This window comes from Schistocerca serialis, chromosome 1 (genome assembly GCF_023864345.2).
Source record: "Schistocerca serialis cubense isolate TAMUIC-IGC-003099 chromosome 1, iqSchSeri2.2, whole genome shotgun sequence".
In the NCBI taxonomy this organism is placed as follows: Eukaryota; Metazoa; Arthropoda; class Insecta; order Orthoptera; family Acrididae; genus Schistocerca; species Schistocerca serialis.
In genome coordinates, this window is record NC_064638.1 from 1,098,216,527 (window position 1) to 1,098,234,066 (window position 17,540).

Sequence of the window (17,540 nt, forward strand, 5' to 3'; positions counted from 1 at the left end):
CCCTTGATGGCACAGTGCATTAAACAGATAGTAGGGTACAGTGCTGTAACCAAAAATGTCTTTTGATGGAGAGGCACAGCGCAATAGCTGGCAGGTCGACTATAGCACTGTACCAGACTCCGTTTCAGGCAGTGGGTGGTACAGCATATTCGGTATGTACATTGAATGGGAGTCTATAAATAACCCCCTGTATGTGTTCCGATCTCCTTTATTGTATTCATGTGATTATTACGCTAGAAATATGACAATGTAATGGGGTCAGAGTCTTCGCTGACAGGTAGCATTTCTCGAGATATGAGAAATTCATCACCCTTTTTTCAAATAGATCATACCTTCATAATACAAATCTAGCAGTATCACACAGCTCTCAATACACTATCCATTGAATTATTTACTGGGTCAACAGCCTCACACCTCCATGCATAATTCAGAGTGACTGCAAAACTAGGGGAAGATTTGAAACCTTTCCAGAAGGCTTTAGACACCGTTCCTCACAAGTGTCTTACAACCAAACTGCGTGCCTATAGAATATCGCCTCAGTTGTGTGACTGGATTCATGATTTCCTGTCAGAAAGGTCACAGTTCGTAGTAGGAGATGGAGAGTCATCGAGCAAAACAGAAGTAATATCCGGCATTCCCCAAGGAAATGTTATAGGCCCTCTATTGTTCCTGATCTATATGAACAACATAGGAGACAATCTGATTAGCCCTCTTGGATTTTTTGCAGATGGCACAGTCATTTACCATCTTCTAAAGTCATCAGATGATCTAAATGACTTGCAAAATGATTTAAATAAGATATCTGTATGTTTTGAAAAGTGGCAATTGACCCTGATTAAAGAAAAGTACTGAATGAAATCTGCTAAATTTCGAATACACAATAAGTCACACAAATCTGAAGGCTGTATATTCAACTAAATACTTAGGGATTACAATTACAAATAACCTAAATTGGAACAATCACATAGATAAAGTTGTGGGTAGAGCAAACCAAAGACTTCAATTCATTGGCAGAATACTTAAGAAGGTGCAACAGGTCTACTAAAGAGACTGCTTACACCACACTTGTCCACCCTATTTTGGAGTATTGCTGTGCAGTGTGGGATCTGCATCAGGTGGGACTGATGGATGACATCAGGAAAGTTCAAAGAAGGGCAGCTCATTTTGTATTATTGTGAAACAGGGGAGATAGTGCCACAGACATGATCTGTGAATTGGAGTGGCAATCATTAAACCTAAGTCATTTTTTGTTGCGATTGGATCTTCTCATGAAATTTCAATCGCCAGTTTTCTTCTCAAAATTGTGAAAACATTCTGTTGGCACCCACCCACATAGGGAGAAATGATCAAGATGATAAAATAAGAGAAATCAGGGCTCGCACAGACAAAATTAAGTTCTCGTTTTTTCTTGTGCACTGTTATAGATTTGAACAGTAGAGAGACAGTTTGGATGTTGTTCATTGAACTGTCTGCCAGGCACTTTGTTGTGAATGGCAGAGTAATCATGTAGATGTAGATGCAGGAACTTAGTCACAGCATTTCTCATTTTTACCACCATGTGCTGTTCGATAATGGACTGAACATGATACTGTTATCTGTCTAGAGGAGGTATATCCACATGGGTAGTATGCATATGTCTAGTGGTAGTTATTTATTTAGAAGCAAACCCAGTACTTCCTCTTACCCAACTATCATGCATCGAGAGCCAATTAACCAGCAAGTACAAGCCAGACCAAATCAGTGTCAATCTTTCCTCCAGCAACAGCAATCATATTAATATCTCTTACACCTCGATCTGAATTGTAGTGCCACAGTCTGTAGGTAACATACCAACGAGATTTTTGGTCACTCACCTCCTACACTGTCACTCCTTAGGGCAGATTACGCCACCCTTAAAAATTCATGTAAATGAATTTAAGCGTCATCCTTACATACAGACGGTACAGTGCATTAAACAGACGGTAGAGTATAGTGCTGTACCCAAACATGTTTTTCAATGGAGTGGTACAAAGTACTAGCTGGCTGGTAGACTATAGCATTGTACCTGAAGTCTGTTTCAGGCGAGGGTGGTACATCGTATTAGACTGATGGTATAGTGTAGAGCTATACTCCAAAGCAGTGTGTGATTATGCGGTAGAAGGCAGGGTGATGCTCATGAGGGGCAGCCCTCTCTCCCTGCCACTGACACTGTGTGTGTGTGGTTCAGTTGTTCGATACATGTGCATGTCTGTGATTCATCATGTATGCTTGTTCTGCTCTAAGGTATGTAGCAGCCTTCAGTTTCTTTGTAGCAGGAGGAGTCCAACTGATGAACACTTTCAAATGTGTGTGGTGCCTTTAACTGCTATCTACATGTCTCCTACATGGGGATGACGATGTGAAGGCAGTAGGAATGTTAGGTAAAAACAGCAAGAAAGCATCTAAAGACCAGCAATCAAACAGTATAAGTTGAAAATGGCCGGCATTAAACACTGTTGTTCTGATGGAGTAGCTGTCTGGAATATTCAGTAGCTGCCAGTTCTTACAATTCTTTGTCCTATAGCTTATGCTTATTTTCTTAGAAATTCAAACATCTATTCACCACCTCATCGGAAATGTACCTTCCTTTAATGTCCTGTATTTCCAGTTTCCTTTTTCATGCACTTAATACATTAATTGTATTTAGCAGAGTGAGTTCCTTAATAGGGAATGGTTTTAGTCTGTTTGACACATTCGTTCTTTCCCTTAACACTTATGGAATTACACTGTTTGTGGGAACCAGACCAAATTTGGCAGTATCTGTAGTTGATGGTATTTTGCAGAACAATGTCCTAGATTGTGAAAAATATGGTTCACCTGCTTTAATACAACACTTCTTTATAGGACTTTTATCATCTTTGTTGAAGTCAGTGTTAAGATTCTCCACATAGTTTAAGGTAGAGCATAGTGTAAATACTGTTTTAGAGTCTAATATGTTTAAACAGTCTTGCATAGGATCGAACACACAATCCATTCTGTAGTTCTATATTGTAGCCACCAGCCTGGTAATGCCATAATCCCCTAGTGAAGGAAAACATAAAAGTTTCTCCTAGTCACATGTCTAAACAGTGTTGAACATATGATCCTTTCTGTAGTTGTACGTAGTAGTCACCAACCTGGTAATGCCATGCTCCTTAGCCAAGGAAGATGTAAAAGTTTCTCATAGTCTCACGTCTGACCTGTAAGGTGGCTATCAACAACTTTGTTTTCTCCTGGACTTGTGATGTAATGTACAAATTTATTGTATATATTTACTCTACAATCAGAAGTCATCCACGTTCAGCAATTTATTCCAACTGTGTCTTATCGTTGTCCACAATCGCATTACTGCTTCACTGATGGTCACCTTCCATTAAGAAGTTATGGTTTGATATTAAGTAGTCACACATCTTCATTTTATTGAAAATTCCAGAAAAGTCTTGTGTTACGTCAAAAACCAAAAGGTAAGAGTAGTCTACACATAGCTGCTACAATATTCCAGGCAGCTCTTCCGTTAGAACATCCAATTTAAATATTGGCTAATGCCTCTTTGTATGGTATAACCACAGTAGAAGAAGAATGGGTAGCTTTGAGGGAAGAAGTAGTGAAGGCAGCAGAGGATCAAGTAGGTAAAATGATGAGGACTAGTAGAAATCCTTGGGTAACGGAAGATTTATTGAATTTAATTGATGAAAGGAGAAAATATAAAAATGCAGTAAATGAAGCGGGCAAAAAGGAATACAAATGTCTCAAAAATGAGATCGACAGGAAGTGCAAAATGGCTAAGCAGGGATGGCTAGAGGACAAATGTAAGGATGTAGAGGCTAATGTTGCTAGGGGTAAGACAGATACTGCCTACAGGAAAATTAGAGACCTTTGGAGAAAAGAGAACCACTTATATGAATATCAAGAGCTCAGATGGAAACCAAGTTCTAACCAAAGAAGGGAAAGCAGAAAGGTGGAAGGAGTATATAGAGGAGCTATACAAAGGCGATGCACTTGAGGACAATATTATGGAAATGGAAGAGGAGGTAGATGAAGATGAAATGGGAGATATGGTACTGCGTGAAGAGTTTGACAGAGCAATGAAAGACCTAAGTGGAAACAAGAACAACACTCCGTTAGAACAATTGATAGTCTTGGGAGAGCCAGTCCTGACAAAACTCTACCATCTGGTGAGCAAGATGTATGAGACAGGCGCAATACCCTCAGACTTCAAGAAGAATATAATAATTCCAATCCCAAAGAATGCAGGTGTTGACAGATGTGAAAATTACCGAACTGTCAGTTTAATAAGTCACGGCTGCAAAATACTAATGCGAATTCCTTACAGACAATGGAAAAACTAGTAGAAGCCGACCTCGGGGAACATCAGTTTGGATTCTGTAGAAATATTGGAACACGTGAGGCAATACTGACCCTACGACTTATCTTTGAATCTAGATTAAGGAAAGGCAATCCTATGTTTCTAGAATTTGTAGACTTAGAGAAAGCTTTTGACAATGTTGACTGGAGTACTCTCTTTCAAATTCTGAAGGTGGCAGGTGTAAAATACAGGGAGCGAAAGGCTATTTACAATTTGTACAGAAACCAGATGGCAGTTATAAGAGTCGAGGGACATGAAAGGGAAGCAGTGGTTGGGAAGGGAGTAAGACAGGGTTGTAGCCTCTCCCCAATGTTATTCAGTCTGTATAATGAGCAAGCAGTGAAGGAAACAAAAGAAAAATTCGGAGTAGGTATTAAAATCCACGGAGAAGAAATAAAAAGTTTGAGGTTCGCTGATGACATTGTAATTCTGTCAGAGACAGCAAAGGACTTGGAAGAGCAGTTGAACGGTATGGAAAGTGTCTTGAAAGGAGGATATAAGATGAACATCAACAAAAGCAAAACGAGGATAATGGAATGTAGTCGAACTAAGTTGGGTGATGCTGAGGGAATTAGATTGGAAAATGAGACACTTAAAGTAGTAAAGGAGTTTTACTATTTGGGGAGCAAAATAACTGATGATGGTCAAAGTAGAGAGGATATAAAATGTAGACTGGCAATGGGAAGGAAAGCGTTTCTGAAGAAGAGAAATTTGTTAACATCGAGTATAGACTTAAGTGTCAGGAAGTCGTTACTGAAAGTATTTGTATGGAGTGTAGCCATGTATGGAAGTAAAACATGGATGATAAATAGTTTAGACAAGAAGAGAATAGAAGCTTTTGAAATGTGGTGGTACAGAAGAATGCTGAAGATTAGATGGGTAGTTCACATAACTAATGAGGAGGTATTGAATAGGATTGGGGAGAAGAGAAGTTTGTGGCACAACTTGACTAGAAGAAGGGATCGGTTGGTAGGACAAGTTCTGAGGCATCAAGGGATCACCAATTTAGTACTGGAGGGCAGCGTGGAGGGTAAAAATCGTAGAGGGAGACCAAGAGATGAATACACTAAGCAGATTCAGAAGGATGTAGGCTGCAGTACGTACTGGGAGATGAAGAAGCTTGCACAGGATAGAGCAGCATGGAGAGCTGCATCAAACCAGTCTTAGGACTGAAGACCACAACAACAACAACCACTGGATGTTTATATTCCATGGAAATGGTTTCCATGCTTCCTTGCCAATTGTCTCTAGTATTCCCCATGTTGTCACTGTTGTACCTATGTAGGTGTAAAGGTAGTTTTGCCTTCACTCCACGTCTTGTAGTGATGAACTTGGAGAATTTACTATGTCGATAATAGTTAAATGATCCACACATCTCCTCCTCTAACATTGCAGACCACTCCTTCTCTAATTGCTCCTGATGGTCCACTTGATCAGCCATTTCCAACTTATATGGATGATCACAGGTCTTTTGATGCTTTCTTGCTGTTTTTACCTAGTATTCTGACTGCCATCACATTGTCATCCCCATGGAGGAGACATGGTTTCTCAACCTTGACAGAGATGCACTAGAGATTAGTTTTAAAAATCCATGTTATTATTGTAGAACAGTTCTGTAATGGGTATAGGTACACTTAAATTCTTCTTGCTATGACGCATCTCATTTTCAGTTACAACCCCTTAGATGAAGCATGCTATTTCCTGCTTACCTCCACCCCTACACTGCTACCCCTGAAAGGTTTAAGAGTTATATTTTCTAATATGGCTTCTCACAGTTTATTCCAACATATGACTGTTATCAAGTATCATCCTGTCACACTCTACAGAAGTAGGAAGATCTGTGACACAGTCCCTACCAGGAAGGTAGATTTTTGATGAGGTGATGAACAGATGTTTGAAACTCTAAGAAATAAGAGTAAGCTGTAGGAGAAAGAATTGTAAGAACTGGCAGCTATCACAATATTCCAGACAGCTGCTCCATCATATTAGCAGTTTTTTTTACATCAGCCATTTCCAACTTACATGGTCTGATCATAGGTCTTTCGGTGCTTTCTTGCTGTTTTTACCTAGTGTTCTGACTGACATCACATTGTCATCCTCATGCAGGAGACATGGTTTCTCAACCTTGACAGATGTGCACTAAAGATTTATTACACATAAACACCTGTTAAAGAAACTGTACGCATTCGAAGGTGTCGTCAGTTGGACTCCACCTTCTACCAAGAAGGTGAAGGCTGCTAGACACTTTAGAGCAGAACAAGTAAATGTGATGAGTTATAGACATGTATATGTATTGAACAAATGAACCACACCCACATGGTGTCTGTGGCAGGCAGGGAGGGAGGGATGGAAGGAAAAGAGGGACTGCCCTCATGAGCATCGCCCTGCCCGGTACCACATATTCACGCACTGCACCTGGGTGCAGCTCTACAGTCCACCAGCTGGCTAGTGTGCTGTATTACTCTGTCAAAAATTACTTTCAGGTACAGCATTGTACTCTACCATTTGTTTAATGCACTGTGCCACTTGTATGTAAGGGTGCGGTTATCTTAAGAGATTTCATAGGTGATGAGGCATCTGACTACATTGTGATAGTTCAAATGCGGGGAGGCATCCTGTGAAAGAGGTAGAGCATGCTCTTAGTACTCTGTCATGTGCCAAAAATAAGTCCTGTGATGCAGGATTTAAAAGATATTATGCTGAAAAGAACAGATTTTTTTTTACCGGATGAGAGAATACTTACAGGAAATATAGACTATGCCATACTGTTGTATAGGATTTCCACACTAAGAGTCAACAAGTAACAATATTTTAGTGATGGGAAAATGCATAAATGCTTCAATTTGTTCTGTCTTTGAAAATAAATTTAAAAGGGAGGAACCTACATTTCACATGAGAAAATTGAGGTGTATGAACAACAATATCCGTGTCTTGGATTGGGTAAAGTGAATTTTTAAACTGGGGAGTCTACATTGAGGGTAGAATTGGAGTTAGAAATCTATCCAGTTGCACTAGCTTGTCTCGCAGAGACAGCAGGAGATAGCATTGCTGGTCCATGGCCAGCAGCAGGCGTGGTCACTGGAAACCCCCATCACCACAATCATATACTCCTCCCCTACCTCTGTCCCCACCGCTACCTCCTGGAGTGCTTCCTCCGGGATTTTCCCTTCTGCTCCACCTCCCCTCCTCACAGTCTCCTTCCCTTCCATCTCTTCCTCTCCCCTATATACTAACCCCATTCCTGCTCCTCCCTGTGCTCCTGCTCATGTTCCTGCCCCCACTCCCGCAGCTACTACCCATTGGGACAACTTTCACCCACTGCCCACTCACCCTGCTACAACCGCCCCTCCTTCCCCACCACCAAACACACGACAGTCGCCACCATGGAGCACCCACCCACCCTTCAAAGTGCCTCCAGCTCATACGAAGGGCCTGCTCCCACTACCTCCAACCAGTCTGTCACCCCTCCTCCCAGACCACTCCCACAAAAACCCTTCAAACACCAGAGTGCCAAACTTACCCCCACCCCCTCCTCCAAGAAACCATCACCCACGCCTCTTCCTTCTGATCGCCCTGTGGACACCACCCCTCTCCTGCTTCCCCAGCCCCCATTCTGCATACATTCATCCTTTCCAACCCCAATCCCAAATTCCTTGATGCCCTCACCCTCGTCCTAGAGATCTGCAAGTGTATCTCCAGTGCCCCCATTGGTCAGCTTATCCCCAACAGAGACTCCATCCTTATCAAATCTCCCTCTCCCTCTTTTCACACTGGCCTCCTCTGGAAACTTCCTCACTTTTGGCCCACATGGTCTCTCACACCTTTCCTCACATCCTTCTCTCCCCATCAACCCTAAACCCCTCCTTATCATCTGCCAACCACTGTGATTACAAAGCTCAACCCTGTGCTCATAGAGGCAGAGGTGTTGGCAGAATTAAATGCCCAAATCGTCATGGAAATCTGCTCAGTCAGATGCATCTGTAACAACTCTGGCCCTACCTTCTTAATGTGTGTGTTCAGAGTCCGCCTCCTCTGTAGATAACCTCACTCAGGGAGCCCTTATTTTTAACCATCACCACCCTGTTAACCCCTCCTTTTTCCCTCCTCAATCCTACTGCTGCCAACACTGTCTCCTCTACGATGGCTACCTCACCCAAAACTGCAACCCCAACCCCCGCCCCTCCAACTTGCCCTCGTGCTTCCTCCAACAGTGTCCTAACCTCGCCTCTCCTCCTTCCTGCAACACCTGCTATGAACCCTGTCCCACCTACTCCTCCAAATGCAAAGCCAACCCCCCCCACCAATCGCAAGCTTACTGTTCCTGTTCACACCATCGATCAGCCCAACCACCCCAACAATTCCCTCTGCCTGCCCCCTATGACTGCAGACATCTGTTTCCTGACCATGATCCTCCAGAATATCCACCCCAACCAATCCATTGCCCTTGCACCCTTGAGCAGATATCCCTTGCCACACACTCCATCTTCCATTTGAAAACCTACGCCACATACTCCCACAACCACGCCCACTTCACTTTTGCCCACCTTGATACCCTCTTTCAAGCCTCTTTCCTCCTTCCTCCACTCCCTCGCACACCCCCCACCCTGGCACGCCAATAGTTATTGTCTCCTGAACCTAAACATTCGCTCCCTCCCTGCCAACAAATACCTCTTCATGTATACCCTGTCCTAGCACCATGTCGACTCCTTCATCATTAATGAAACCTTCCTCCAACCTAACCATGTTGTCCACACCTCTCCTTCACTGTACTGACAGTCCCCTTCCCCTAGTGCAAGGTGGGACTGCTATTGGGCACCTCAAGCACATCTCTGTCTGGTCACAACCCCTGCTCAATGACCCGAACAAGCACCACATCCTCAGCATCTTTTTTCCCTCCCTCACTGTCACCTGTGCCACTTTCTGTGTCCATCCAGTAGTTCCTCTCCCCTATCAATTCATCTCTCATGTTGATCACACCTTCTCCACCTGTGTGATTGCTGCAGACCTCAACATCCACAGCTGAGACCCTGACACCCTTCGGCAGTGGCATCAGTTTCTTGCTACCCTCCAAGATGGCCCACCCTGTTTGCCCCCCCCCCCCCCCCCAATAGCACACCTGTCCTGAAAGTAACTCCACCCCTGATGTCATCCTCACTTCCCCCAACATCCTTGGTCAAATCACTGCACATGTCCTGGACCCCATTGGTAGCAACCACCTTCCCAGTCCTTTTACCATCTCCTCAGCCCATTGCCCACCTCCTGCCTCCTGCTCTGCCATCCCTCCAAAGTCCACCCATGACTACCACTGATGATGATGATGATGATGATGATGATGATGATGATTGGTACTTGGGGCACTCAACTGTGCAGTTGTCAGTGCCCATACAAATTCCCAACCTGTGCTCAGCCCAATCTCACCACTTTTCATGAATGATGATGAAATGATGAGGACAACACAAACACCCAGTCATCTTGAGGCAGGTGAAAATCCCTGACCCCACCAGGAATCGAGCATGGGACCCCATGCTTGGGAACTGAGAACGTGACTAAGAGATCACAAGCTGCGGATGACTACTGCCAAGCTGACTGGGATGCCTACCGGGAGTCTATTGCCTCCCAGGTCCAAAGCCACCCACTTGCCTTTCAACATTCTGCTGACATCGCCCATGCCTCATCCTTCCTCTAAAGACCATCACTGACACTGGGGAGGCCCATGTTCCTACCAAACTTATCCACCCTCAAAGCCCTACTTTTCCATCACAGGCCATCCTCCTCCTCCTCCTCCTCCTCCTCCTCCTCCTCCTTCTCAAATCCTACTGGCTCTGCTGCTCCTTCTTCCACACCCATAACCGGGATACACTCCTCCACCACTGGCAATTATGATGACACATCTGTAACCTCTTAACCCTCAATACCAACCAAAAATAAAATGATTTTGTGTGGTTCCATTTTTGTTTCACCACTGCAAACAGAATCCTTCATTATTGCTTTAGGTAACACAGCAATAAATTGTGTTGTCATATGTCCAAGTGAGCAGCAGTAATATAAAATACAAAGCAAGCTAGGTGAGAAAAAATGTAAGATCAGTTCCAAAAAAAGACCCCAGTTACGAACTAGCAACATAATCTCACATTGAGGCAGTTGTCTACAAGATAATTAGTGATCAAATAAGCAGCTGACTGAGATATGATGCAACTGCATTGCTTAATTCATCATTACTGTCTCTTTAACACCTGTCCTTGGCAACTGATAGTTATAGTGAAAATTTATTTCATTATTGTTTAATAAAACAGTAGTTTATCTCATATTATGTAAGTTTATTTACTCCTTGTTTAAATAAACTAAGATTAAACTGTGAATTTGATCATACATGTCTTACCTTGGTAACATAAGAAAAGCTATTCCATGTGTGTGTACAAAGTGCACCACGCGCCCACTTGTGTTATGAGAAACGGTGTGCCCGCTCGAGGGTTAACAGCAAAAAAACACCAGGACTGGTGCCAGACATGTACACAACTTAATGCCACTGCCTCTCCATATGCTGATGACACTGACTTCCTGGCCCTGTATCCTACCCTTCAATGGTGCAACCTGTGGTTCCTTCGCACCAGCCCTTCCAAGACTTAGGCAATCGTCACAGGTCATACCTCGCCCTCCTTCCGGCTCCACAATTTGTCCCTTACCATTTATGATCATCCTGTCCACCTCACTCCTACCCTGAAGTACCTTGGCCTCACCCTCAACCGTCACCTCACCTGGCCTCTGCATCTCCTTATGATCCAACATAAAGCCCACAATAGGCTCCGCCTCCTGAAACTCCTGTCCAGCCAGGCATGTGGACTACATCCTTCCACTATCCTTAATACCTAGAAATCTTTGATCCATCCCATCCTTTGCTGTGCCAGTTTCACCTGGATTTCTACCCCACCTAGATTCTACAAAGCCCTCCAAATCCTTGAATGCCATGCACTCTGCCTTGCTTTCTGTATCCGCCTCCCTCCCCCACCCGGATCTTTTATGACCTCATACCCTTCCTATATCTTCTCCTTTTCCCTGAATAATCAGAACCCTGTACATTGTTCACAGATGATTCCTTCCCCCACCCCACCCCCTGGTGTCTCCTATCCTCTCCAAACCCCACCCATTGCCATGTCTTTACCATAGTGTCCCCTCTCTCTCTCTCCATCCCCACACCCTTTACCAATGTACCTTCCACAGCCTGCCCCTCCCAGATGATGAGCTTCGCCCTGATATCTACCCCTCCTACGCACTCTAACCCCACCTTCCCCCTCCTCCTCAGGGCTCCCTCTCCCCTCCTTTTCCGTTCCCCTGAGCGGTTTTTCCCTCCCTCCTACAGCCCCTTCTTATCCAGTGTACCGCTTCCATGTGTCTGCACTCCCTCATGGCTCCCTCTCCCTTCCCCCTCCTCCTCCCCCTCCCTCTCCCTTTCCCTCCCACCCATTACCTGCCCCTTAATGCATTACTGGACCCCTCTCTTTTCATCCCGCCCCCTCCAGCTCCACTTCCCTCCCTCAGCAGGTCTCTCCTGGCAGTTTTTACTCTTTGTCATGTGTGCTCTGCCTCATGCAGTGGTTTTACTAGCGCTGTTGTCTGGTGTGGATTTTTAATACTGTGGCCAACTTTTATATTGTACTATTGTATTTTTTGCATGCTATGCACATCCCAAACTGTGTTTCTCATGTCTGTAATGTCCCTCAGCTGAAGAGCTGCAGATTGTACCACTGCCAGCCCTCTCCTGCCCATCTGGGGTGCAACAAATCACAATAAAGAAGAAGAATAAGAAGAAGAAAAAATAGAGCAACACTAGGACAGAGGGTCACTGGCTATACTGGCTGGAGAAACTGTCTAGTGCTAGACTACTATTGAAAGTATCCTCTCTACATCCAGTAATTATTGATGAGACTAGCTAGAGGTACTCTCTGGCACTCAATCAATGGCAACTACCCCTCCCCCAACTTCCATGCTTCACAGCCAGAGGAAAAAGTTGAATTTTCACACTGATTCTGAATTTCCCGCCAATAGGAGTAGGGGAATTAGACTGCATTAGTATTCTGGGTCAGTCATCTTAAGATTGTGATATTATAGTTAGACTGTGCCAGTATTCAAAAGAAGATGGAATAGAGTATCCTACGTCCATCCGCATGGAGATATTGAAACTGAACTTTTATAAACAATAAATATATCATCATCATCAGCACGTCCTTTGCGGTGCAATATAATTAGCATTCGAATTTACCATGAAAGTTTGAATTTCCCACCAATTTTGTATTTCCTGCCAGTTTTTCAGGTAGGGGAATAGGAGGGAGGGTGTAACTAATTGATCAATTTAATTAGTCAATTAATTTGATATCAAATTTGAGTTAGAACCCCTTCTTTTATCTACCAAACTTCAAATGCAGGTTTGATCTCCAAGATGAAGGACTGGGGATTCTCCAGAAGGGAGGGAGGACTGGGGATCTCCAGAAGGGAGGGAGTAATTAATTGATCCATTAATTTGATATCAAAAGTGGTGTAGAACTGGCTTCATCCCACTATTAGTGAGAAAAACACGAAAGAGTTTTGAAAGGCCTAAGATGCAAAATGATACCTAGAACAGACAACACTGCCTCAGAATTACTGAGATAAATACTAGAACATACCATGACAAAGAATTCATTTGGTATGGAGGATGCACTGCATGCATTAAAGTTGTATGAACATCTACATCTAACCTCTGCAAACTGCTGTGAAGTGCATGGCAGAGGGTACCAGTTATTAGAGATTCTTCCTGATCCATTCACATATGGAGTGTGGGAAGAATGACTGTTTAAATGCCCCTGGGAAAAAAGAACTAGGAGGAGGTGGATGTGAATTTGCTATCTTTGTCTTCACAACTCAGATCTCGTGACACTATCAGCTATGCTATAATGCTATAATACAATCTGATATTTATTACGTCGACAGAAAGTTCTGGCAGAATGGAAATATTTTAGGAGTAAAGAGGCAATGACTCACCAAATATCATTATAATGTGTTACACATTTTAGAGATAGATATCAATTGTGATAGATGTTGTTATCTTCATGTCAAAGATAAGGACCTCCAACTGTGTGTGTGTGTGTGTGTGTGTGTGTGTGTGTGTGTGTGTGTGTGTGTGTGTGTAGTTTGAAATGTGGCTGTCTGCAAGTCAGTGCCTTCCCTATGTGATGACTGGCAATCGATTGCAATTAAAAATGCTGTTAGCCTTAGATTTTCTATAAAAAGGCTCTTTTTCATAAAAATCATTATTGTACTTTTCTTTTTTTGAAAACCGTCCTTTTAAGTTGTACTGTATTTTCACAATTGTTCCAGAGTTTTTCAGTGCCTACTAATAAAATTTTAATTGTATCCAAGGTTCTCGGGTGTCCAGCCAGATCCGATCGTCGAAGTTCCACGATATTTCGGTGAATAACCGTTCTGCCATCATCAGGTGGTGCTGATGGAATGATCTGTCTGCGCTGTGCCCATGGTATTTATCTCCGCAGGGTCCTGAGTCATACCCCAGCGTGGGGGTGGAGGTAGCTGCAGCCACGCCCGGTGGTAGGTGCAGTTCATCTCCGTCCGCCGTGGCGGAAGGATCTTGTGTCCGCTTGCGCCGTTGCTCTTTGATGGTGTTTAATAATGGTTTCCAGGCCTTGCTAAGTTGAAACCCAGTGTCCATGTTGAGTAGGTAATCTGTTACCCGAATTTCTATGGCCTCCTTGTAGATACTGGCCCAGTAGGCACTTGTGGCAGTCAGGATTTTGCCTCTTCGAATTTCGCTGTGTGTCTGGTTCCAATGCAGTGTTCTGCTAGGGCCAAATGGCTGGGTTGGCGTAAACAGGTGTTCCTTGCATCGGTCCTCAACTGTGTGAACTGTTTGGCCAATGTAGGATTTGCCACAGTCGCATGGGATTTTGTATACACCCACATTCTTAAGGCCCACGTCATCTTTTGCTGTTCCTAGCAGGTCACGAATCTTTGCTGGTGGTCAGAAGACTGTGTCAATCTTGTGTCGCCTTAACAGTCTCCCTATTTGATGCATCACATATGCACCCCTGCAGCGAATCGTATTAAGCGAAGTGCCAGTCTGGCCCTGGTCAGGGAGAGGATTCACTACACAAGCAGACATATTTAAAGACCAAATATGTCTGCTTGTGTCTGTATGTGTGGATGGATATGTGCGTGTGTGCGAGTGTATACCTGTCCTTTTTTCCCCCAAAGGTAAGTCTTTCCGCTCCCGGGATTGGAATGACTCCTTACCCTCTCCCTTAAAACCCACTTCCTTTCGTCTTCCTCTCCTTCCCTCTTTCCTGATGAGGCAACAGTGTGTTGCGAAAGCTTGAATTTTGTGTGTATGTTTGTGTTTGTTTGTGTGTCCATCGACCTGCCAGTGCTTTCGTTCGGTAAGTCACCTCATCTTTGATTTTATATATAATTTTTCCCACGTGGAATGTTTCCTTCTATTATATTAAATTATTTAACAGTTACATTGCAGACCCGTACACATTCCCTGATACACTTACACATGGAATAACTTGTCTGAAACCTAAAGATCAAGCAGACACAGCAAACTCAGCTAAATATCGCCCCATAACATGCCTACCAACAGTATACAAAATATTAACTTCAGTCATTACACAGAAATTAATGACACATACAACACAGAACAAAATTATAAATGAAGAACAAAAAGGCTGTTGCAAAGGAGCACGAAGATGTAAAGAGCAACTGATAATAGATGTAGAGGTGACATATCAAGCTAAAACTAAACAAAGGTCACTACACTATGCATACATTGATTACCAAAAAGCTTTTGATAGTGTACCCCACTCATGGTTACTACAAATATTGGAAATATACAAAGTAGATCCTAAATTGATACAGTTCCTAAACATAGCAATGAAAAATTGGAAAACCACACTTAATATCCAAACAAATTCAAATAATATCACATCACAGCCAATACAGATTAAGCGTGGAATATACCAAGGAGACTCATTAAGTCCTTTCTGGTTCTGCCTTGCTCTGAACCCACTATCCAACATGCTAAATAATACAAATTATGGATACAATATTACTGGAACATACCCACACAAAATCACACATCTGCTATACATGGATGATCTAAAACTACTGGCAGCAACAAATCAACAACTCAACCAATTACTAAAGATAACAGAAGTATTCAGCAATGATATAAATATGGGTTTTGGAACAGACAAATGTAAGAAAAATAGCATAGTCAAGGGAAAACACACTAAACAAGAAGATTACATATTGGATAACCACAGCGACTGCTTAGAAGCGATGGAAAAAACAGATGCCTATAAATATCTAGGATACAGACAAAAAATAGGAATAGATAATAAAAAAATATTAAAGAAGAACTAAAAGAAAAATATAGACAAAGACTAACAAAAATACTGAAAACAGAATTGACAGCAAGAAACAAGACAAAAGCTATAAATACTTATGCTATACCAATATTGACCTACTCATTTGGAGTAGTGAAATGGAGTAACACAGACCTAGAAGCACTCAATACACTTACACGATCACAATGCCACAAATATAGAATACATCACATACATTCAGCAACTGAAAGATTCACATTAAGCAGAAAGGAAGGAGGAAGGGGATTTATCGACATAAAAAAACCTACATTATGGACAGGTAGACAATTTAAGAAAATTCTTTCTAGAACGAGCAGAAACTAGCAAAATACACAAAGCAATTACTCATATAAATACATTGGCTACACCACTGCAATTTCATAACCACTTCTACAACCCTTTAGATCACATAACATCAACAGATACGAAGAAAGTAAACTGGAAATAGAAAACACTACATGGCAAGCACCCGTATCATCTAACACAGCCACACATCGATCAAGACGCATCCAACACATGGCTAAGAAAAGGCAATATATACAGTGAGACGGAAGGATTCATGATTGCAATACAGGATCAAACAATAAACACCAGATATTACAGCAAGCATATTATTAAAGATCCCAGTACCACAACAGATAAATGAAAACTTTGCAAACAACAAATAGAACCAGTAGATCACATCACAAGCGGATGTACGATACTAGCAAATACAGAATACCCCAGAAGACATGACAATGTAGCAAAAATAATACATCAACAGCTTGCCTTACAACATAAACTTATAAAACAACATGTTCCCACATACAAGTATGCACCACAAAATGTACTGGAGAACGATGAATACAAATTATACTGGAACAGAACCATTATAACAGATAAAACAACACCACATAACAAAACTGACATCATACTCACCAATAAAAAGAAGAAATTAACACAACTAATCGAAATATCCATACCCAATACAACAAATATACAAAAGAAAACAGGAGAAAAAATTGAAAAATACATCCAACTGGCTGAGGAAGTCAAGGACATGTGGCATCAGGATAAAGTTGACATTATACCAATTATACTATCAACTACAGGAGTCATACCACACAATATCCACCAGTACATCAATGCAATACAGCTACATCCAAACTTATATATAAAACTACAGAAATCTGTAATTATTGACACTTGTTCAATTACCCGAAAGTTCCTAAATGCAATGCAACATATACCGTACAGTTAAAAGGAAGTCACGCTTGATCAAGGTCCGCGTCACCTTCCATTTTTAACCAGACATATCGTCTGAGACAAGAAAGAAATAATAATAATAAAACTATCTGTAAATGTTCAGCATATAAATGCATTTACAAATTAATTTGCAATGTTAATGTAAAATGACTCATTGCACATCATTACAATTTACCATACAAATGACCCATGGAATATGAAACTAAATGGTTAAAAACTAAATAGCTAACATACACAAAAATTTTATTGTGTTTTTACTTTTATGTTACAGAGATTCTGGCAGTGTATACTTTTGCTAACTGGAGTTATCACACAGTGCCAGGGAGCTAACATTCTGTCAGTTATGTCAGTTCCAAGCAAGAGCCACATGGTCTTTTTGTCACCACTGCTTCATGAACTAGCACAGAGAGGACATAATTTGACTGTGATTAGTTCATTCCCACAGTCTCCCCCGGTCAAGAACATAAGAGATATTAAATTGAACGTCACAATGGACAGTTTCCGTAAGTAAACCAGTG

The 17,540-nt window shown here is 42.2% G+C and overlaps 2 protein-coding genes across 4 annotated transcripts in view; both read left to right on the forward strand.

Annotated features, from left to right (window-relative positions):
- LOC126416328 (UDP-glucosyltransferase 2-like) overlaps positions 1 to 17,540 on the forward strand; it is a 348,774-nt gene that overhangs the window by 153,239 nt on the left and 177,995 nt on the right. The window contains exon 1 of one of the 3 annotated variants that reach the window (XM_050084023.1): positions 17,297 to 17,525. The exons of the other annotated variants lie outside the window; for them this stretch is intronic. Within the exon in view, the coding sequence (XP_049939980.1) occupies positions 17,366 to 17,525 (160 nt within the window). The 5' untranslated portion in view covers positions 17,297 to 17,365. Of the gene's footprint in view, positions 1 to 17,296; positions 17,526 to 17,540 lie in introns of those variants that run through there. 3 annotated transcript variants of the gene reach the window in all.
- Positions 1 to 17,540, forward strand: part of LOC126416372 (UDP-glucuronosyltransferase 2C1-like) — a 279,400-nt gene that overhangs the window by 83,792 nt on the left and 178,068 nt on the right. The gene's annotated exons all lie outside the window — the stretch shown is intronic.